At 40.7% G+C, this 23,744-nt stretch overlaps 1 protein-coding gene across 9 annotated transcripts in view; it reads left to right on the forward strand.

The window, feature by feature from the left end:
- Window positions 1-23,744, forward strand: part of LNX2 (ligand of numb-protein X 2) — a 94,522-nt gene that overhangs the window by 43,667 nt on the left and 27,111 nt on the right. For 2 of the 9 annotated variants that reach the window (XM_008275210.5, XM_089304287.1), the window contains exons 2-4: window positions 4,366-4,474; window positions 6,898-7,006; window positions 10,604-11,122. In XM_008275210.5, the coding sequence (XP_008273432.1) occupies window positions 10,716-11,122 (407 nt within the window). In that variant the 5' untranslated portion in view covers window positions 4,366-4,474; window positions 6,898-7,006; window positions 10,604-10,715. Of the gene's footprint in view, window positions 1-4,365; window positions 4,475-6,897; window positions 7,007-7,332; window positions 7,606-10,603; window positions 11,123-23,744 lie in introns of those variants that run through there. The other 7 variants (XM_008275213.5, XM_089304289.1, XM_008275212.5 and 4 more) reach the window with 4 other exon arrangements.

Consider the following 23,744-nt stretch of genomic DNA (forward strand, 5'->3'; position numbering starts at 1 on the left):
CAAGTCCTAACTCCAAGTCTTGCTCTTTTGATGACCTTTACTCACTTGGATGATTGTTACTCAAAATTATGGAAATGAAGGACTTAATGAACTTTGAAAATAAGAAATCATTAATCATTTGAAAGCAAATGTTTTCTAGAATTTACTGTGGAAGTAATTAAACCTTTGAAGACTTTCATCCTTTAGGGGAAAAAAGGGGAGAGCTTTAATTGATTACAATTAGGACAATTGTCTTTGAATATAATATCCAGAAGCACTCAAATCATATCCAGCAGATAAATTAATCACAGCTGTAAATCCACACCAATGAAAACATCAGTGATCTTCACCTCCTCCCTTTTATGTATTATATAACACTTAGAAGTTGCCCCAAATCAGCTGGCTAGTGAGGAGTGCTGTTGGGGAGAGCCCATGTGATGTAGGTGCCATCAGTTCTGCCTTTTCAGGAATAAAGTGCTTTCTGTGGGAGTCTTTTTATTGAAAGAAGTATGCCGAGATACTTAGCTGTGTAGAAATGTTTAGCATGCCATTTAGTATATTCCTTTTCTTGAAATAGCTTTATGTAAATTATCTTTTAGGTTACTCTAAGATAATATTTTAGCATGATTTTTAAGAGGATTACTTTTGCAGCTAGCATTGTGGCACAGCAGATTAAGCCACTGCCTGTGATACTGGCCTCCCATATGGGTTCTGGTTTGAATCTTGGCTGCTCCACTTCCTATCCAGCTCCCTGCTAACATGCCTGGGAAACAATGGAAGATGGCCCAAGTGCTTAGGACACTGCCACAAATGTGGGAGACTCTGATGTAGTTCCAGGTTCCTGGCTTTAGCTTGGCCCAACCCTGGCTGCTTAGGCCTTTTGGGAATATCTCCCTGTCTCTCTTCTCTCTCTCTGTAACTCTGCCTTTCAAATGAATAAATAAATAATTTATTAGATAACTTCATTGTAACTATCTGAGTGTAGGAATGGGCACTTAACCCAGTTTGGGTTGGCTTTGTTTTTGTTTTCTTATGTTTTCACTTTATTTGAAAGGCAGAGATACAGAGAGAGAGAGAGGGACAGACAGATCTTCAATTCACTGGTTCACTCCCCAGATACCCACAACAGTGAGGGCTGGGTCAGGTGGAAGCCAGGAGCCCAGAACTCAGTCTGGGTTTCTCCAGAGGGTGGCAGGAACCCAAGTCCTTGAGCCATGGAGTGTTGCCTCCCAGGGTGTATACCAGCAGGGAGCTGAATCGGAAGCTGTGGAGCCAGGACTGAAACCAGGAACTCAGGTATGGGATTTGTCTGAACCTCTGAGCCAAATGTCCATCCCCACATCCCAGTTTGGTTTTTGCCTTTAGCCTTTTGCGTTAAAGAAAGCTTTTCATCATCATAGCTTACTGGTTCAAAATTAGAAGAGCTAAAAATAGAACAACATTTCAGATCTGTAAATTTTCTTTTTTTTTTTTTTTTTTTTTATCTTTTATTTAATGAATATAAATTTCCAAAGTACGTCTCATGGGTTACAATGGCTTTCCCCCCCATACCGTCCCTCCCACCCACCACCCTCCCCTTTCCCACTCCCTCTCCCCTTCCATTCACATCAAGATTCATTTTCGATTATCTTAGTATAGATCTGTAAATTTTCTACTAGCCACCATGACTATCCTCTTTTTTGAATATTTGAGAGATTAAGGCAATTATCAAAAAAATTAAAGCTAACACGTATTGGGACTAAAAGTTAAGTATGACATATCACTAAGTATTTTATTATATATAAAAACAGAAATAAAAGCACTTTGGAGCTAGTTGTAAATCTGTGTGTATTGGGGACGGGGGGCATGGAGGGGTAGGCACCTACTGTATAAGCAAAGCTGATAGCTTATAGCCAGAAAGCCAAGGCACCAGAATATCAGAGTAGACATTGGGTAAACATGTGGTAAATGAATGAGTGCATTGTGTAGTGACCTAGTTACCCAGCTGGCATAGAGTTCAGGGCCTAAGTTTCATAGCTTCTAGCATTTTTTACTTAATTTACTAATTCTCTAGATTATTAAATAGACATACAGCTAACACAAGTAGCATGAGAATGCTTAAATCTAAAATGGTCTTTCCACTGTTGCTTCAAGGGGAAAAGAAGGAAATAGCTGCGCGCACTGAGTTACAGTTTTCTGTAGAGAAATGAGAGTGAGTGGCTTAGTAGGTTAAGCATATGCCTGTGGCGCTGACATCCCATATGGGCAGTGGTTCAAGTCCCAGCTGCTCTACTTCTGATCCAGCTCCCTGCTGATGGCCTGGGCAAGCAGTAGAAAATGGCCCAAGTCCTTGGGCCCCTGTAATTGCATGTGAGACCCAGAAGAAGTTCCTGGCTCCTGGCTTCAGATCTGCTCATCTCTGGCCTTTGCGGCCCTTTGGGGAGTGAACCAGAGGATGGAAGACCTCTCTCTGTCTCTCCCTCTCTCCGTCTGTAACTCTGCCTCTCAAGTAAATAAATAAATCTTTTTATTTTTATTTATTTATTTTTTTTGACAGGCAGAGTTAGACAGTGAGAGACAGGCAGAGAGAAAGGTCTTCCTTTCCGTTGGTTCACCCCCGAAGTGGCCGCTACAGCTGGCGCGTTGCGGTTGGTGCGCTGCGCCGATCTGAAGCCAGGAGCCAGGTGCTTCCTCCTGGTCTTCCTTGCAGGTGCAGGGACCCAAGGACTTGGGCCATCCTCCACTGCCCTGCTGGGCCACAACAGAGAGCTGGACTGGAAGAGGGGCAACCGGGACAGAATCTTGCCCCCCAACCGGGACTAGAACCTGGTGTGCCGGCGCCGCAGGCAGAGGATTAGCCAAGTGAGCCACAGCGCCGGCCAAAAAAATCTTAAAAAAAAAAAAAAAAAAAAGTTGTGGAGCTGTTGGAAACATAATTGGTAGTTTTCCTAGTAGTGTACAATAGAGAGTAAGTGTTGATTAATTTAAGGGTAGAGTTTTGATGTGAGGCTTCCATGTGTTATGCTAGATATTTCTATACAAATATCCAGATATGCTGCTTCTGATAGGAAGAGGCTCTGGGGGAAGAGCTTTATTCCAGTAGAGATAGACTCCTAGAACAGGGTTCATCCCAATTGTTTTGTTTTGTTTTGTTTTGCCCCCTCAAATGCATTGTCTGTTATGGGCTGCTGTTTGTTTTGAAAGAAAGGTATTAGAGGTTTTTAATGTTTTGTACCATTTGTTCACCCCATTCTCATTCATTTGGTCCACAAAATCAAAATTGTTTTCGTAGTGCCTTTCTCTCATTCTCACAAGTGTCCAGTAGAGTTTTCTAGAATTTACATGTGATCTCATGACACATTGAAAACAAAACAGATATGAGACTCCAGATTTACAAAAATATAGAATAACACTTTTATTTTTATTTTGAAAAATTAATCTTCATAAAAATGTTAACCTGTTTATTAACAAATGAATATTTAAACATTTTAATTACTAATTCAAAAATAGAGAAATACAAATGAGAGCTCTTAGGAATCTTCAACAGTAACTTTTTCTTTTGAGACAATTGTAAGTTCATATCCAGATAAAAGAAGTAATACAATGATATATCAAGTACCCTTTACCCGTTTTCCCCCAAAGATAGCATCCTGAGAAACTGTAGTACAGTATCAAAACCAGGATATTGACAGGAGTACAAAGTATAGAACATTTCCATCACTATAAAGACCCTTCATGTTGCCCTTTTGTCTACCCCATTTCTTAACCCTTGGCAACAGCTGATCCCGTAATTTTGTAGTGTCAAAAATGTTACATAAAAGGAGTAATTTCGCGTGGTTCTGTGGCTATCCCTCCAGGTAGTTATGTGTATCGATAGTTCCTTTATGCTGAGTAGGATTCCACGGTATGGATGCAGCACAGCTTGTTCAACCTTTTACCTGTTGAACATCTGGGTTGTTTCTAGCTTTGGACTGCTACGAAGTTGCTGAAAGTTTTCTCTGCTCTAGGATAAATGTCCAGGAGTGATATTGTTGGATCGTATGGTATTTATATGTTTGTTTTTTAAGAAATGGCCAAACCTGTACAGAATGCGTAAAAGGATCCTGAGGGCAGAATGTCTGGACAACCACTGCTTTATCCAAAGGCAGCTATCAAAGCTAATATGTGTTATGTAAAACAGGAAAATTTTCTTGAGTTGATATCAAGTAAGGAAACTTTTCCCCTCTGCCTTTTGAAGATTAAAGGGAGGAATACTATATTCTTTAGCAAACTACAAGGCAGAGCCCAGTGTGTTGATTGCTTCTTAGTACCAAAATTAAAGCAGCAAGTTTTCTCATATATGTAGTTAACTAGACTGTCATTCATTTTAGGCTCACATATGACCCTGAGAACAATTTTTTTTTCTAGGACCTGTCAAGAGTGGGAGTACAAAAGATAAAAAAGATGCTATCTTTATCCTCAAAGCCAAGAGGATTCAGATAAGCAAACGTGCAATCTAATAATTGCTGAAATGAAGGTATGTGTCAAGAGGAGCAGAGCCTAAGGGAAGGGAAGGGCCCCCATGAGTAGGAGGAGTCTGGTGGAGGAAGGAGGGTTTGAAGCTGAGCTGAAGGGAGAGGACTCCTGGCCTTTAGAGTCAAAAGAATCCTAGAGGCTTTCTCTGCAGCCATCCTTAGCTGATGAACCTTAGCTTGTCTTCTTTCCCCCTGAGCTGGGGTAAGGCCAGAGGACTCTGTAGATCTGAGTCAAAAGTAACATCAAGAGGAATGATCTGGGGTTGGTGCTGTGGTAGAGTAGGCTAAGACTCCACCTGCATCATCAGCATCCCATATGGGCACCAGTTCCTGTCCCAGCTGCTCCTCTCTCAATCCAGCTCTCTGCTTATATCCTGGGAAAGCAGTGGAGGACAGTGCAAGTGCTTGGACCCTTGGACCCACATGGAAGACCCAGAAGAATCTGGTGGCTCCCTGCTTCAGACTTGCCCAACTCCAGCCATTGCAGCCATTTGGGGAGTGAACCAGTGGATGAAAGACCTTTCTCTCTGTCTGCAACTCTACTGCTCAAATAAATTTTAAAAAGAGAGAAATGATCTGAATAATATATAGTTTTGGATATGCAAATTAATGTTGAAAACCCATAATTCTTTCTGAGAGTCTTTGTGCTTACCAGGATATTCTTATCCCATAAGCCAGGAAGACCAAGCATACTCATCATGACTGGAATCAAATAAAAAATATGTCTTATAACTCCTTTTCTATCGCCCCAGCTACTTTTCAAGATGCTATCACAAATATGTTGTAATAACCCCAGCCAATTAAATAGCTTCCTTCCCTTTACTGTTCTTAGATATTGCTGAATAGATAATATTGTTTGTAAAGCTACACATTATGCTACCTTTTACCTTTATATTTTGAGAAATGTTTGAAGCTAATATTTATTTAACTTCTATTTTAATATCTCAAACTGTGCTCATAGGTATATAGATAGTGTCTGAAATCAAAATTATATATAAACTTGGGCATATCCTCCCATAATGTAGTTCAGCTCACCTAAGCTCACTAAGCCTGTTGTCATGCAGATGGTCATTCAGCATTTATTGAGCTTCTCCCCTGTGGGAATTCTAGCTCTTAGAGTTCTTTGTCCATTTTCTGTTGGTTTAACAAAATATCTAAGGCTGGGTACTTTGGACAGAAAAGATTCAGGAATTTATTTAGCTCACAGTTCTGTTTGGGCTCTGGTGAGGGGCACCTGGCTGCATCACAGCATCACAGAGGAACAGAAGGGGGAAAGGGAAAAAATAGCTGTGTACAGAAGGGATCACCTTGTGAGAACCAGAAACCAGAGCAATTTAGGGACCAGGCTCACTCTTTCCTAACAACTCACCCTCGTGAGAACTAATTGGGGTCCAGTGAGAACTATATTACTCTTCTGAGGGTTATCCTCCAGCAACCTAGTAACTTTCAACTAGGCCCCACCTCTTCAGGTTCTACCATATCAGTATTGCCACACTAGGGAACAAGCTTCCAGCACATGAACCTTTGGGGAATGCATTCAAACATTTTCCAAACCACAGCAAACTCTATTATTTTAGAGAGGGACCCCAAGGAGAGAAGAAGGGTAAGGCAGAGCAATGGACTTGCACGCAAAGTAGAAAGAAAATCATCCACCTGTGGGCCTGGGGATTGGAGGAGTAGGGTCAGTTCTTATAGAACTCACACTCCAAAGCTGTCACGAAATACCTTTCCTTTTTCCCATAATCATTTAATTTATTATTGAGTTATTTTTAAGCAAGAAAAAATTGGGTTTATCTGTCTGAGCTTTTATTTCTTTAATGATAGCTAACAGTTATATTTCACCTATGATATGTTAGGCACTGTTTTACACCAAGTACACTCCACGCATACACACACTCGCACACACACTGCCTTAGGAAAAGTCCATTGAAAATGGAATTAAAAGATAAGTTTATTTCTGGGGCTGGCATGGCGTAGTGGGTAAAGCCACCTCCTGCAATGCCAGCATCCCATACAGACTCTGATTCGAGTCCCAGCTGCTCCACTTCCAATCCAGCTTCCTGCTAATGGCCTGGGAAAAGCAGCAGCAGATGACCTAAGTGTTTGGGCTCCTGCCACCCACGTGGGAGACTCAGATGAAGCTATTGGCTCCTGACTTTGGTGTGGCCCAGTACTGACTCTTGTAGCCATCTGGGGACTAAACCAGCAGATGGAAGAGTTTCTCTCTCTCTCTCTCTTTCTCTCTCACTCTCTCACTCTCATTGTGTCTCCCTCTCTCTCACTGTATCTCTGCCTCTCAAATAAATAAATCTTAGAAAAAGTTGATTTTGATGCAAAAATACTTTGAAATTTATGCATTGTTTTTTCATAATATGCATTTTTCATGAACTTTTAACATTTTTTTACATTTCATTCTGTCTGAAAGGCAGGGAAATAGAGATACTCCTTCTACTGCTTTCCCCTCCAAATGCCACAACAACGAGGACTGGGCCAAGCCAAAAGCAGGAATCTGGAACTCCATCCAAGTCTCCCAGGTGGGTAGCAAAGGCCCAAGTACTTGAGCTATCATCTGCTGCCTCCCAGGGTGCACATTAACAGGAAACTGACTCAGAAACAAAGGAACTGGGACTTGAACCAAGTGCTCAAATATGAGATGCAGGTATCCCAAGTGAGGTCTTAACCAATGCTCCAAACACCAGCCCCTCCATAAGCTTCTTGATTGCAAAATATTTTGCACTAAAATAAACTTATCTTTTAATTCCATTTTACGTGAATTTTTTGAAAACCCTTGTGTGCATGCATACATACATGCATACTTGTGTGAGTATTTTTTTAAAAGATTTATTTATTTATTTGAAAGAGTTACACAGAGAGGGGAGAGGCAGAGAGAAAGAGGTCTTCCATCCGATGGCTCACTCCCCAAGTGGCCGCAATGGCCGGAGCTGCACCGATCTGAAGCCAGGAACCTCTTCCGTGTCTCCCACGTGGGTGCAGGGGCCCAAGGACTTGGGCCATCCTCCACTGCTTCCCCAGGGCACAGGAGAGAGCTGGATCATAAGTGGAGCAGTCAGACCAGAACCGGCACCGTTTCAGGCCAGGGTGTTAACCCACTGTGCCACAGCACCGGCCCCAAGTGAGTATTCTTTATATTAATCATCCTAGATAGGCACTGGTGATATTCCCATTTTGCATCTGAGAAGGAAATGGGAATATATTAAGAAAGCAGGGCTAATGAGTGACCAGCAAAGATTTGACTCCTCAGACTCCTCTGGGGTCTGTACTCTTTAACTACTTATGCTATGTAGCAGTACAGTCCTTTAATCAATATTTATAGCACATGCTAGTGATTCATCTATGTTAATTTTCATTTTAATGTTTGCTTCATGCTAACATAGGGGTATTTCAGGGGTGGAGATAATGCAGTTATTATTTGATATTTTAAATGGGAGCATGCTAATTGTGCTTGTGAAAAGATTTTGTGATAAAATTAAAATAATCAAAGATCTAAAGTTATTTAGAGATTTAGAAAGTAGCTTGAATATAATAGTCTTAAGTGCTGTCTTAGTCATTATGTGGGAGGTTAAAATTGCCATATATTTTCTTGAGGAAAAGAAAAATTAGAGTAAGCGCTATCACCAACAAAGAAGAGCAAAGGGTATGAGTTTTCTTGCTGAGTGGGAAACAATAATCTGAAGAAATCCTGTATTAAAATACCAGTTCCAACCACCCTGTCTGCCCAAGATGAGACACACGATGTTTCTCTCCTTAACCTCACTTACCTTGCACCGATGTCCAAACATTGTGGCATTCAGAGGGTAAAGAGCAGGCTCCGTGAGTTATAACATACAAGAAATGTTGTCCGATATAGTTACTGATGAGGGTTTAGAACACAGGCTGTTCTTAATATTTTATTTTATTTTTTTTTTAAGATTTATTTTATTTATTTAAAGGCAGAGTTACAGAAAGAGGTGTGTGTGTTGCGGGGGAGATCTTCCATCCACTTGTTCATTCCCCAAGCAGCTGCAATGGCCAGGGCTGGGCCAGGCCAAAGCCAAGAGCTTCCTCTGGGTCTACCATCTGGGGGCAGTGGCCCGAGCACTTTGGCCATCTTCCACTGCTTTCCCAGGTGCATTAGCAGGGAACTGGATTGGAAATGGAGCAGCTGGGACTCCAACAGGTGCCCAAATGGGGTGCCAGTGTCTTAGGCAGTGGCTTAACCCCACTATGCCACAATGCCAACCCCTGTTGATAGGTTTTAAAAAGTCTTATTGGTAGTTTTAAAAAAAGATTTATCTGAGGTCAGCTGTCCTACCGGAATCCTTTCCTACCCCCACCTGATTCATGGCCATTCTTATTAAATCTGTTAAAATGTTTATGTTATTTTTCTAAAAAATATAATCATAATATTTCAAATAAATACAATAGCGAATACTTACACTTGACAGGGGAGAATTTTATTTATTGAAATACAAGCACTAGCACCATCAGCATGGTGTTCTGGCCTTCTGTTCTTGTTGCAGGGATGCTAATTTTAGAATTCCCATGTCCTGAGTGTGTTTTCTTTGACCTGAATGTTTTACCTACCTCAGATTCCTCGTGAAAAAGAAGCTCTTGCTAATTAAGCTTTTGTCTTGCCCAGGATCCCCTGTCCCATTTTTATTCTTTCTAACGCTTCCTGTCACAACTCAGCAGTCCAAGTTTTTAACCCCTTTTGAAAGTATTTCCTGCCACAGAGGAAAACACAGTTAAAAGGCAATTCTCTTCATCATTCCCATACTCACATAGCATCCTGGGAATAAATTTAGCATAGCATACTTATTACATTGAATTTTATTAACAGGTTTTCTTGGACTCTCCCCTCCTTACCACTCCTCAACGTTTGGCACATACCAGAAGCTCTGTAAGAGCTGCTGCCTCTGGAGATGGATTTTCAACCTGTGGTGCTCACAGCAGGAAGTATGGAAGCCCTTCCATGAGGGGAGCAGTCCCTGGCAGGCTGCGCAAACCTGGGTTAGGCTGTTGCAGACCTCGAGGGAGGGAGATGGCTGCCCTAGTCTGCAAGCCCAGATGGAAGAGTGGAATAGTGTGAGGTGGAACTGAAAGTTATAGCAGGTTTCATCTGCTTAAGTGAATTACAGTACATTTTCTCTTTGGAATGAATTACTATTATACCTTATGAAGTTTCCACAGGTGTTTTATATATATATATATATACACAAACACACACACACACACACACACACACACATATATATATATATGTATAAGTCAGGTACAGAAACTATTCAAATCATACATATTTTGAAATCCATTTTTTTAATATAATGCCAAACAAAGGTTTCCCTTAGCAGATTGAATTGTCCATGAGAACTGTATTTCAAAGACATAATCTTTGGTATAGTACTGTAAATGCATAAACTCAGAACTGTAGGCCATGATTGGGTTGACAAATGTAAATGTGTTCCATAATTTCAAATTGCATTTTTAGCACCTTATTAATTGACTTTCAATTTTTTTTTTATATTGAGCTGTGAGATATTTGGGGATTTCAGTCAGTAAAACAAATCAACTATTTCTATGTCATGTAATGAACGGCATCTTTGTTTTTGACCACCAGTTCTTTTTTCATTGAAAACCTGGCAGTGTACGTCACATTTCTTAGCCAACTAGAAAATATCTTAATTCCATCACAGTCATCCCTCAGTATCTTTGGGTGATCAGTCCCAAAACCCTGACAGATATCAAAATCCACAGACACTTAAGTCACTTAAAATAAATGGCCCAGTATTTGCACAGAACATATACACAGTTTAAATGATCTGTAGCTAACTTGTAGCCTTGTATGATGTGAACATTATATAAGCTGTATTGTTTAGGGAACAACGACAAGGGGGAGAAAGTCCGTACATGTCCAGTGCTGTTTTTTGTTTTTCTGATATTTTTGTTCTGTAGTTGGTGGAACCTATGGATGCAGAACCCACGGATACAGAAGGCCAACAGTGTTTAATTTTTTGTGACTAGTTTCTTGGCTGTTCTAAACTTTAATTTTGTACTGCAAAAAGGTAACTAATAATATTTTGTTGACACTTTGAACCTGTCTTGATTAATATTCCATTTGTTTGTTTATGCAGAAAAACGGACCTTGGCTGCATTAGTCAGATATATCACTTCCTAATAAAGGACACCAAACCTGAAGCCGAGTCTGACATATGAGACAAAAGCAGCTGCTTTAGCTGATGCAAAATGGGAACGACCAGTGATGAGATGGTGTCTGTGGAACAGACCTCCTCTTCCTCCCTAAACCCCCTGTGTTTTGAATGTGGCCAGCAGCACTGGACAAGAGAAAACCACTTGTACAATTACCAGAATGAAGTGGACGATGACCTCGTCTGCCATATCTGCCTTCAGCCTCTGTTGCAGCCACTAGATACTCCCTGTGGACACACATTCTGCTACAAGTGCCTCAGAAACTTTTTACAGGAGAAAGATTTCTGTCCGTTGGACCGAAAGAGACTTCATTTTAAGTTGTGTAAGAAATCTAGTATTCTGGTTCACAAACTTCTAGACAAATTATTGGTCTTATGTCCATTTTCTTCAGTGTGCCATGATGTAATGCAACGCTGTGATCTGGAGGCACATCTTAAAAACAGGTAAGCCAAAAGTATGAGAATGTTACAGAGAGGTTGTTCAAACAAATTTAGGCTTGATAAAAAGATACAAAAGTACCAATAAATAAATAAATATAACTGTCGAAAACAGAAGACACATAGTAAGTAAGTTACAGGGAGCAGTATCGAACATGTTTATCAAAAATATGAATATAAAAGCTACAGTAAAATACCATTGAATAGTTGTTAGTATCTTTATTGCTGTAATATGAAACTCTTACTCAAATGGGTGAAAAAAGTATAATGATAGACTCTTCTCACAAGGCTATATGGCAGTTTGTTGTAAAACACTATAAATATTCTGTTACCTGATTTACTGTCCTAAAAATAATCTAAAAGAAGAGGAAATTGTGTACAAAGATGTTCACTGCAACATTGTGTATAGTTTGGCAAATTAGATTCAATCTCATTACTTAAAAATAGGGAAGGGTTAAAAATTGATAGCACATCAACTCACTGGGGCAATATTCAGCCAATAAAAATGATAATGCTTTTACAGTGTAGAAATATGCAGCGTTTTATTTGCTAACATCCTGTAAAAAAATTCTCTTTTTAGTCCAGACTTCGTAAAAACTAAGGATTGGGAAAATTACAAACATTTAGTGGGGAGTTTTGTTCTAATGAAAGCATTCTTTTTTTTTTTTTTTTTTTGAAGATTTATTTATTTATTTGAAAGGCAGGGAGGCAGAGGCAGAGAGAGGTCCTCCATCTGCTGGTTCACTCCCCAGATGGCCACAACGGCCGGCCAGAGCTATGCCAATCCGAAGCAAGGAGCCTGGAGCTTCTTCTGGGTCTCCCATGTGGGTGCAGGGGCCCAAGGACTTGGGCCATCTTCTATTGCTTTTCCAGACCATAGCAGAGAGCTGGATCAGCAATGGAACAGCCGGGTCTTGAACCGGTGCCCATATGGGATGCCAGCACTGTAGGTGATGGCTTTACCCATAATGCCACAGCGCCAGCCCCATAATAAACGCTTTTTAAAAGATTAAGCAACTTAGGGGGCCTGCGCTGTGATGTAGTAGGTAAAACTGCCTACTGCAGTGCCAGCATCCCACATGGGTGCAGATGCATGTCCCAGCTACTCCTTTTCCAATCCAGCTCTCTCTATGGCCTGGGAAAGCAGAAGAAGATGGCCCAAGTCATTGGGCCCCTGCACCCGCATGGGTGACCCAGAAGAAGCTCCAGGCTCCTGGCTTCAGATCGGCACAGCTCCGGCTGTTGCAGCCATTTGGGGAGTAAACCAACAAATGGAAGTCTCTCTCTCTCTCCTTCTCTCCCTCCTTCTCTCCCTCCTTCTCTCCCTCCCTTTCTCCCTTTCCCCCTTTCCCTCTTTCCCTCTTTTTCCCTCTCCCTTTCTCTCTCTGCCTCTGCATCTCTTTAATTCTGCCTTTCAAATAAATAAATAAATCTTTAAAAAAAAAGATTAATCAACTTATTTTACTGATTGATGAGTTTTATAGTAAGACTTGATCTTTGGGATTATTTGTACCCATTGGAAAGGTTAAAATACATCTCATATCTGAAGAATCACATCAAATGATATAATTAAATGTATTAAATCTAAACTTCAAATTAAGGCTTGTGTCAGTATAAATCTGTACTCATCTTGATTGCTGTGAAAAACAGTGAATAGTCCATCAGGTTGGATCTAGATATAAAAGTGTAGAATGAATTGTCATTGTACTCACTTGTAAAATCACAGAATTGAGGGTTAATCTAATTCTGCTTTTTAATAAATAAGGAAACTGACTCATAGACTTAGAGATAGTTAATGGCAGTATTCCTGTGTGTCTTCTAATGTACCATGTGGGCTATACCAGAAGTCAAACCATGCTCTCTACTATATATATATACATTGACTTTCTCTAAATATTAGAAAGAATCCCACAGTACTCATTGGAAATAATTAAGACATATGAAAACAATGGGGGGAATAACGAAAGAGATGTTATTAAAATGTTAGAAATTTGGGTTTATACAGCAATTGCTTAAATCTAAACTATGTTTTCTAAAAACAGGAGCTAGGAAGAGTAGGATAGACTTTTGAGAATGCATGGTTATGTATACAGCCTTACATCTTGGGGTATCTTCTGCCATCAGCAGTCATAGGATCTGAACATAATAGTGGATACCTCCTGGAAATTGACACCAGACTTTTGAATGTTGTAGTCTGGATCAGGCCTCTTATGGTGAAAAATATTTTAAGCTCCTTCTCTCAGTGTAACAGTTCTTTTTAGGGTGTAGGAGTGTTCTATGACTTACCAACATGGGTTATGAAATGTTAGAGGAACTGAATGAAGTTGCAGTTTAGTTACTTACTATTCAGAGAGCAATGACATAAAGCTTTCATAAAACTGACAGTTGCAAACCATCCTTCCATTTACAGATTGGTAAAGGCTAAGCAGCTATATTCCATTGAAAGTTCTATTTTCCAACTATGTTGATTAATGTTTGAGATGTTTATTTTTTAAGCTAAGGTTTTTATTTCTTAATTTTTAAAAGTTTTGTTTATTTATTTAAAAGTTAGAGTGACAGAGAGGGAGAGACAGAGAAAAAAAGATCTTTGGCCAGGCCAAAGCCAAGGGCAGGAACTCCAGCTGGATCTGTATGAGTGACAGAAACCATGAAATTGGGCCATAGTCTACTGCCTCGGAGGCTCATTAGCAGGAAGCTGGATTGGAAGTGGAGGTTCTGCTCAATCCCAGGCACTCCCATATGTGATGTGGGCATCCCAAGCAATGGCTTAACCTACTGTTTTTAAGCGCCCACCCCACACTATTAATTTAATCATCTCCAGATTGTCTAAAAGATACAATGAAAAGTTGCACGATTAGAAAATGTGATAATTTCCCTGATGTAAACAGCTAAGAGTGATTACTGAGTATACAGATTTACAAAGGTTGAATTATAACATTTCATGTGATTTTTACATCCTATTTGAACAGATTTGTGCTAAACAGTCTTGAGCTTTCTCCAGTCTCTTCATCAAAAATGTTGAAATTCAGGTAGAAATGTTTGCTATTAAATACTCAACCCTACTAATGTTCATTTGTTCATTCACTCAGCAGATACTTATTATTAGCTACTGAGAGCCAGACAGTGTTCTGGCTGGTAAGTAGTGTGCAGGCTGGCAGCAGATAGAATCTACTGCCAGGTGGTAAATTCCTTTAGGGCCAGGACCATGTCTGTACTAGTCTTTGAATTTGCCCACTCAAACTTGACACTCATCAGATGCTTGTTCAGTTAAATTGTTGATCTCTGTTCCAGTTACTCATTGCTGAGAAATTAACCACCCCAAACACAGAGACATAAAACAGGCCTTTGATTCTGCCCCTGGATGGGGATTCAGACAGGATGCAGCAGACATGGCTTGTCTCTGCTCTGTGAAATCTGAGTTATAGCTGGGAAGAGCTGAAAACCAGGGACTTCAGCAGCGGGAATGAGAGAGCCTACTTCCAAGATGGCTCCTGCTTCCCACGTCTGGCACCTTGACGAGGATGACTAGGAGCGTGGGCTCAGCTAGGACTTGTCAGCCAGCGAGGCCACAAAAGCCTCTCGGGCATGGCAGCTCAGTGTATAGAGTTCTAACGTTGTGGCTCAGTATTCAGTGAACAAGGAAGAGGTTGCGTGACTAAGGATGATAAATCCTTGAAGTTACATGGCTTTCTTCCTGCTGTTACTGTGTTGGAAGCAGTAGTGGCCACCCAGAGCCAATGGGAGGAGATACAGGTTACTACTTCACTTTGCAATGGGAGTTGATTTAAAAAAAAAAAATTGCAGAGGCTGGCATTGTGGAATAGTGGGAAAAGCTGCCACCCGTGACATGGACTTCTCTTCTGGCGCTTGTTTGTGTCCAGGCTGCTCCACTTCTGATCCAGCTCCCTGCTAACAGCCTGGGAACCCAGTGGAAAATGGCCCAAGTGTTTGGGTCCCTGCACCCATGCACGAAATGAGGATGAAGCTCCTGGCTTCAGCCTAACCCAGGGCTGGCCGTTGCAGCCAAATGGGCAGTGAACCAGCAGATGGAGAATGTCTCTTTCTCCCTCTGTCTCTTACTCTGGCTTTCAAATAAATACATCTTTAAAAAAAATTGTAGCCATCTTCCAAAACCAACACAAACTAGAATAACAAAGATGACACAAGACACAGAGTATGATTATTATGTGACATCTCTACACAATCTTGTTTGTTAGAAAATGATGTTTTGTCTGTAAGTTTCATTGAAATTCATAGGATTTTAGCATTAGTAACAGTAAATCATTGTATAGAAGTTCATGGCTATCACATGTCTTTTTTGTTTTTGGATTTTGGGGACTTGGAAATTTCTAAATTATTAGTAGAAATAGAGCATTGGCAGTAGTTTGTAAAGTATGGTCATTTCAAATTTAATATCGCCTTTCCTATTTACATGAGCTTTTACGCTGGGGAAATCTGTTCTGGATGAGAAGAGCTAACATCTTTCTCCTATAGAAGGAAGTAAAATATTTATGAATAATTACTGTATTTTAAATAAAATTGTTGTTTAACTGAGTATATGTTAAATAATGAAGAATTTTAAGACATAGGGCAGCCTTTAAGAAATACTAAATGCATAATATACTAAACATGTAATATTTTAATAATTCATTTGTGAAATTCTGCCAAGCAGAAGCTGTAAAGCATTCTTCCTACCCTCTTCTACCCAGCCCCCCAACCCACCCTCACCAATTTAACATTTAAAGTTTATGATGATTGTTATTGTTACTTTAAAATTGTATATTTATGTTCTTTTTTATGGTAAGGTTTTGAACCATTTTTCTTCTCATCTTGAAAATTATAATTTAGGGCCTTGGGTTGTAGCACAACAGGTTAAACCACCACTTAACGATGCTAACATTCCATATCAGAGTGCCAGTTTGAGTCCTGGCTGTTTCTCTTCCAATCCAACTCCCTGCTGATATGCCTGGGAAGACAGCAGAAGATGGCTCAAATAGTTGGGCCCCTGCCACCCACATTGGAGACAGATGGAGTTCCTGGCTCCTGGCTTTGGTCTTGTCCTGCCCTGACCATTGTGGCCATTTAGGGAGTAAACCAGCAGATGGAAGATTCTATGTCTCTCCCTTTCTCTCTGTTGCTGTGCCTTTTAAATAAATGATGTCTTTTTTTTTTTTTTTTAGTTATAGTTTAATATAATTATAAAAAGCTTTATTTGGGTGGAGTTTGTCAGCAGTTATTAAGTTGCTACTTGGGATGCCTGCATCCCATATCAGAGTACCTGGTTTGACTCCTAGCTGCTTAGCTTCCAACCCAGCTTCCTACTGATGCACATCCTGGGAGGCAGCAGATGATAACTCAACTACTTGGCCCCTGCAACCCATGTGGGAAACCTGGATGGAGCTCCTGGCTTTTGGTCTCACCTGGCCCAGCCCTGGCTATTGCAGACATTTGGGGAATGAACCAGTGAATGGAAGTCTTCCTGTTTCAAATCAAATTAATTAATTAAAAAAAAAATGTTTGTGGGGTTGATGCTCTGGTATACCAAGTTAAGCCACCACTTGGCAGTGCTTTCATCCCCTATCAGTACCATCTGAAGTCCTGGCTGCTCCGTTTCCAGTTAGCTCCCTGCTATTGTTCCTGGGAAGCTCACGGAAGATGACTGGGCCCCTGTCACTTCTGTGGGAGACCCGATGGATTTTCTGGCTTCAGAAGCATGGCATACACCTTGTTGTTGGTGGTCATTTGAGAAGTAAATCAGCAGATGGAAGATCTCTTGTCTCTCCCTCTCTTTGTATCACACTGCCTTTCAGATAAGTAAATCTTAACAACAAAAAAAGTCTATATAATACAAAACATTTAAAGAAGTCCTTTTCCATGCTGAGACCTTTTTTGGTTCATCATCTGGCTTGAAACCTGAGGAGTTGGGAAAGGCTGAGTCTAAACTGTGTTTTTAAATACACATTTTAACACAGATGGGACATTCTTATTGGCATTCTTTTCTTATGTATCATGTAAAAAGTATGTGTGTGTATGTATTTTACATGAACTTTTATATGTATGTATAAAATATGTATTTTTGGAGAAAGTATGTGTGTGTATTTACAGATGTATTTATAATTCATGTCTATAAGGATTTAGTATCCAGAATATATAAAGAACTCTTACAAGCCAATTGTTAAGCAAAAGAAATAATCTAATGTGAGGGCACTTCAAAAAGTTTGTGGAAAAATGAAATTAAAAGACACGTTAAAAAAAAATACTCATGCGTAGTTTTTATCATAATACAAATGTTCCATGACCTTTTGAAGACCCCTCATAGAGTGGATTTCAAATCTTTCTGCACCAAAATAAACTTACCTTTTAATTCCATTTTCCATGAACTTTTTAAAGTACGCTCATAAGTGAATAATTTAAGTAAATACTTCTCCAAAGAAGATAAGTGGTCAGCAAGCACATGACAGATGCTCAACTTCATTAGTCCATTTTTATATTGTATCTTTTTTCTTTTTGCTAAATTGTAAGAATTTTTTTCCAGATTTATTTATTTATTTGAAAGGCAGAGAGAGATTTTGCAGCTGCCAGGAGCTTCCTCTCAGTCTCCCACATATATGGCAGGGGCACAAACACTTTGTCTTCCAGCTTTTCCCAGTCCATTAGCAGAGAGCTGAATCAAGTGGAGCAGCTGGGATACGAACCAGTGCCCATATGGGATGCTGGTTTCACAGGCAGAAACTTATTCCTATACCACAGTGCAAGCCCTGTAAGAATTATTTATATATTCTGGATCCTTATCAGATAAATGATTCGCAAATATTTCCTTCCTTTCAGTTGTCTTTTAACTTTCCTATGTCCTTTGTTGTTGTTGTTGTTTGTTTGTTTTTTTTTTTATTTATTTATTTATTTATTTTGACAGGCAGAGTGGACAGTGAGAGACAGAGACAGAGAGAAAGGTCTTCCTTTGCTGTTGGTTCACCCTCCAATGGCCGCCGCGGCCGGCACGCTGCGGCTGGCGCACCGCACTGATCCGATGGCAGGAGCCAGGTACTTCTCCTGGTCTCCCATGGGGTGCAGGGCCCAAGCACTTGGGCCATCCTCCACTGCACTCCCTGGCCACAGCAGAGAGCTGGCCTGGAAGAGGGGCAATTGGGACAGAATCCAGCACCCCGACCGAGACTAGAACCCGGTGTGCCAGCGCCACAAGGCGGAGGATTAGCCTAGTGAGCCGCGGCGCCGGCCCCTATGTCCTTTGAAGGACAAACAACTATTATTTTTCAGGAGGTCAAATTTATCTATTTTTTTCTTTATATATTTATGCTTTTGGTGTTGTATCTGAGAAACTGTTGTGAACCAACATCACAAAGATCGACACCAGTCTTTTCTAGGATTTTTGAACTTTAGCTCTTACATCTCTGTGTTTTATCCATTTTGGATTATTGTGATGATAGGAAATAATATTTTCTTAAAGATTTATTTATTTATTTTTGAAAGAGTTTCAGAGAGAAGGAGAGACAGAGATCTTCCATCTACTGGTCCGTACCCCAAGTGGCCACAACAGCCAAGACTGGGCCAGGCTGAAGCCAGGAGCTTCTTCTGGATCTCCCACATGGGTGGCAGGGACCCAAGCACTTGGGCCATCTTCCACTGCTCTCTCAGGTGCATTAGCAGGAAGCTGGATCAGAAGTAGAACGGCTAGAACTCAAGCCAGCATCTATATGGGATGCCAGCATTGTAGGCGGCAGCTTAACCAGCACCCATAATATGTTTTGATCCTGTAATGAAATACTTGACACAGGTTCCTCTTCACAATTTTGGAGGTTCACAGTCCAAGATCAGGCAGGCCCTGTTGGTTTGGCTGTCTGGTGAGGCCAGATGATAGCAATGGTGGAGCACATGTGGAGGGTTGATCACATAGTAATCCAAGAAGAAGAGTGATTAGGTTCAACTCTCAGATGTTACAATCAGCCCTGTTGTGAGAACTACATCCAAGGGCGTGCCCCCATGACCTAAGGACCTTTCAAGAGAGCCACTTCCTAAATCCCATAATTGGCTTAAGCTTCTATCCTTAGTATCATAGATTTGTGACCTTGGAGTATAAAAATCTGCATGAGTTAATGAACCCTATCCTTTTCAAACTGTAGCAAACAAACAAAAAACTGTAGCAATGTGTTATTCAGTTCTTTACATTTTATTGAGGCTTTGTTTTTTAATGACCTAATACATGGTCAATCCTGGAAAATATTCCTGTTGTGTTTAAGAAGAATATGTATTCTGCTGTTAGCAGATTGAGTGTTCTATAAATGTCTGTTGGGTCTGGTTGGTTTGCAGTGTTGATACAGTATTATTTTCTTTTTTTTTTTTTTTGTCCCACTCTATACATTATTGAAAATGCAAATATTGTTAAATTGTCTGTTTTTCCCTTTGTCATTTTTTACTTATATTTGGAGGCTTTATTGTTTGGTACATTTGTGTTTTAATCATTATTTCTTCATGATAGATTTAACTTTTCTTTTGTCTAAAAGTCCATTTTGTCTGAAATTAGTGTGGTCTTCTATCTCTTACTTTTGGCCCATCTCTGTATTTGAATCTGAAATGTGTCTATGGTAGACAGTATATAAGCATGAATTGAGAGCCCAAGGCCCTTTTAGTTCTTTTCTTGTACACACACCCAGCTCTGGATATACCCAAACCTCTATGAATGTTACATTCTGCAGTGTTCCCTTAAAACCTTTTGCTTAGCCTTTTTGTCTCCCTCAGGCAGCTGCAATATTAAATAATTGCCTCTGAATTTTTTTTTCCCTGACAAATGTCCTCAGTGAAAAGGCTATTTGCACTGTGTGAGCACTGTCAGGTCAGATAGAGATAGCCTTGCAAATGGAATCTTCTAGGGAACCAACAGACAGGTCAGTTAATGGCAGTTCTCTGGGAATGGGGCTTTGGAAGTATTCTAAATCTGTTTCATTGTGATTTGGGCTGTTGCTTTCCCAGTCTGTTGTGGAGCTCTGGACATGAGAATAGCAGTGGAGCAAGTGCTGATGCCATGGTGCTCTCTGTTCTGAGAGTCAGCCATTTTTTTTGAATGAATGTTCATCAGACTATTATAATCCTTTAGCTAATTTCCAGAGTTCATCAATTTGGATGATTTCTTCCAGTGTTTTTATTGCTTTTGTGGGAGAGAGGCTTTTCCAGATACCTTTGGTTCACCAGTTTTGTTGTTAACTTGAATTGATTTTTATATATTTTATTCCATATATGATTCTTTTTTTATTTTTTTTAAAGATTTATTTATTTATTTGAAAGTCAGAGTTACACAGAGAGAGGAGAGGCAGAGACAGAGAGGTCTTCCATCTGCTGATTCACTCCCCAGTTGGCCACAATGGCCGGAGCTGCACTGATCCGGAGCCAGGAGCCAGGAGCTTCTTCCGGGTCTCCCACGAGCTCGGGTGCAGGGGCCCAAGGACTTGAGCCATCTTCTACTGCTTTCCCAGGCCAGAGCAGATAGCTGGATTGGAAGAGGAGCAGCCGGGACTTGAACCGGCGCCCATATGAGATGCTGGCGCTTTAGGCCAGGTAATTAACCTGCTGGCCCACACCGCCAGCCCCATCCATATACCATTCTTATCTTTTTTGTATTCTAATATGCTCACATTCCTTCAGTTTCATTAAGTGCCTATCATTGTGTGGTACTTAGCATGCCTCATTATTTTTTTAAATTAATATTTTATTTATATGAAAGGTAGAGTTACAGAGTGAGGGAGAACAGAAAGGTCTTCCATCCACTGGTTCACTCCCCAAATGTCCACAATGGCTGGAGCTTGGCTGATCTGAAGCCAGGAGCCAGGAGCTTCTTCCTGGTCTCCCAGTGGGTGCAGGGCCTCAAGCACCTGGACCATCTTGCACTGCTTTCCCAAGCTGTAGCAGAGAGCTGGATCAGAAGAGGAGTAGCTGGGACACGAACCGGTGCCCATATGGGGTGCTGGTACTGCAAGCAGAGGCTTAGCCCAAGACACCATAGCAGCTAGCCTGCCTCATTTTATTTTATTTCTATATTATTACCACCACCACTGCTAGTACTAATACTGTTGATAATAATGTGTGTTTTGCTACATTGTATGGTTCCTAATGTGAATTAGCTCATATACTGTTGTTAGAATTCTGAGAATGATTCACTATAGCAAAAATCAAGTTAGTCCATGTGTAATTTTCCTCCATAATGAGAACCAGAATAGTTATAACAAATGAATAATCTTCAGCAGGAAAGGGGGAAAAAAATCTGTCCATTTGGCTCTTGGCTCCCACAGGAGCCCTTTAGCATCTAAAGACTCCCCTAGGGAAGGATAACTCTCAACCTGTGGCAGGTTGCACACTGCCTCTGACATCCATGTAATCTCAGCAAGTGCCCATCCTGATCTGATTAGATGTCACCTGCATTTTTTCTCTTTCTTGACTTATTTGAGAGGCAGAGAAAGGAAGACAGAAAGAGAGCTCCCACCTGCTGGTTCACTGTCCAGATGCCTACAAAGCCAGGGAAAGGCCAGAGCCAGGAGTGGACAACACAGTCCAGGTCTCTTACAAAGGTGGCAGGAGCCCACTTATTTTGGCTATCTCCACTGCCTCCCATGGTCTGCATTGACAAGCTGGAGTCGGGAACTAGAGCCACAAATCAAACCCTGGCAGTCCATTGTGGGACGTGGTTGTCTTATCTGCTAGGCTGAACACCCACTTCTGTGTGTATTTCTATTCTGTTGTTTTATTCATTCTTCATATCCTGTGTATTGGTCTCCTGCTACACTGAGTTACTTGGTTGAGTAAGCCAAATTATCTCCCCCAGTGCCAGGTGCAGTTTGTGGCATTGTTAAATACTCAATTTTCAGTGATCTATAGCTTTCTGTTTTTGGCTATCGCTTTTGTTTTGTACTGATCACCAAGGCTCTTCCAGCTCTAAAATTCTAAGTGTTTCTAGGTACAAGTTGGTAAAGCAAATCCAGTTGTACTTCAAGGCCTAGAAAAAGCACTCTAATATGATTGTTTAGTATGAGACAGTAGAAGTAGCAGGAGCCCTGGGAATGTGATCTGGGCTTGTTTGGATTTTGACTTTGCAAGTAAGCAGCTTGTGGTGGTGGCTTTGTCAGTTAAGTTCCAAGTTGCCCATTTGTAAAACAGAGTAGTGGTGAGGACACTGTGAGACAGTGTATGGAGAGATGGCTGGACAGTGACTGGTACAAAATACACACTCCCCAGGTGTTGGGCTCTGTCCTTTTTGATTCTCATTTCTCTTTCAGTTTCAAATGTTGACAGAGTTGAAAGATGATGGCTCCAGGCTGTCTGTGGTCGTGAGCTCTTTGTACAAACCTGCTGTGATCTACTCGTTGCCTAACAGGTTTTTCTTTTTTTAAAGATTTATTTTATTTATTTATTTGAAAGTAGAGTTAGAGAGAGAAAAATCTTCCATCTGCTGGTTCATTCAGCAGGTGGCCGCCGTGGCCAGGCCTGGGCCAGGCCTATGCTAGGAACCTGGAACTCCATCCAGGTCTCCTATGTGAGTGGCAAGTCTCAAGCACTTGGGTCATCTTCCACTGCTTTCCCAGGTGCATTATCAGGGAGCCAGATAAGAAGTGGAGTAGCCAGGACGTGAACCAGGGGGCCCGTATGGGGTTAACCCACTACACCATAACGCCAGCCCTTTTTTTTTTTTTTTAAGTAGTTTCATAGAGATGTATTCCACGTAGCATAAAGTTCACCTCTTTATAGAGAACAGATCAGTGTTTTTAATGTATTCACAGAATTAAACAAGCATCATAATAATCTACTTTTTAGAATATTTTCAACTTCCCAGGAAGAAACCCCAGGGCGATTAGCAGCGGTTCCCCATTTCTGGGTGAATGGCTGATCCTACCTGTCTTTTTCCCAATGAGTTTTAGTGTTTAGGTTTTGTAGAATGCAGATGTTAACAGAAGTGCCTGTGTTATAGTCTGGGCTTTTACCTCCATGACTGTGAAAGGGTTCTTTCTGAGCTTGTTATGACCTTCTAATTGGCATTTGAAACCTGACACTTTTTAGTCCTCTTTTTTTGACTCTGTTGTGGCATTTGCTTCATCGGCCACTTTTTCTTGATTGACACTCCTACCTGCCTTGGCCATGTTTACGGTCCTTAGAGCCTTCTCCGTCTGGTTGTTGTACCAGTCTATCTTGTTTAAATATGGGTGTTCCCAGAGGATCTATCTGTAACCTTCCTCTGATGCCCGATGAGGTCACTCTCCCATGTTTTTACATGATGCCATTTTTTAATATCATTCCTCTTCCTGTTAGCAGTTTCCTGTTCCCTTAGCAATTTGCTGTCCCATCAGAAATTTAAGTATACCTGTTTCTTTACTACCTTCCTAGCAACTTTAAGTTTTTCTTTTTAAATTTGTTTGCTTGTTTAATAATTGTAAGGTAGGCCTTCTATAATTTGTGGGGAGTTGGAGTTGTTAGCTAGATGAATTCCTAGATATTTGCATTCCATTCATATTTCTTATGCCTGGTCCATTTTTTCCATTGAAGACTAGCTGTTGCCCATACATACATTTCTGGATGATACATATTTTGGAAATTAAATCTTTATTTTTTTCAGTCACAATGTCCAGTTATT

Source organism: Oryctolagus cuniculus, chromosome 9, assembly GCF_051225735.1.
Source record: "Oryctolagus cuniculus isolate XC-2025 breed Fujian yellow rabbit chromosome 9, ASM5122573v1, whole genome shotgun sequence".
Lineage (NCBI taxonomy): Eukaryota > Metazoa > Chordata > Mammalia > Lagomorpha > Leporidae > Oryctolagus > Oryctolagus cuniculus.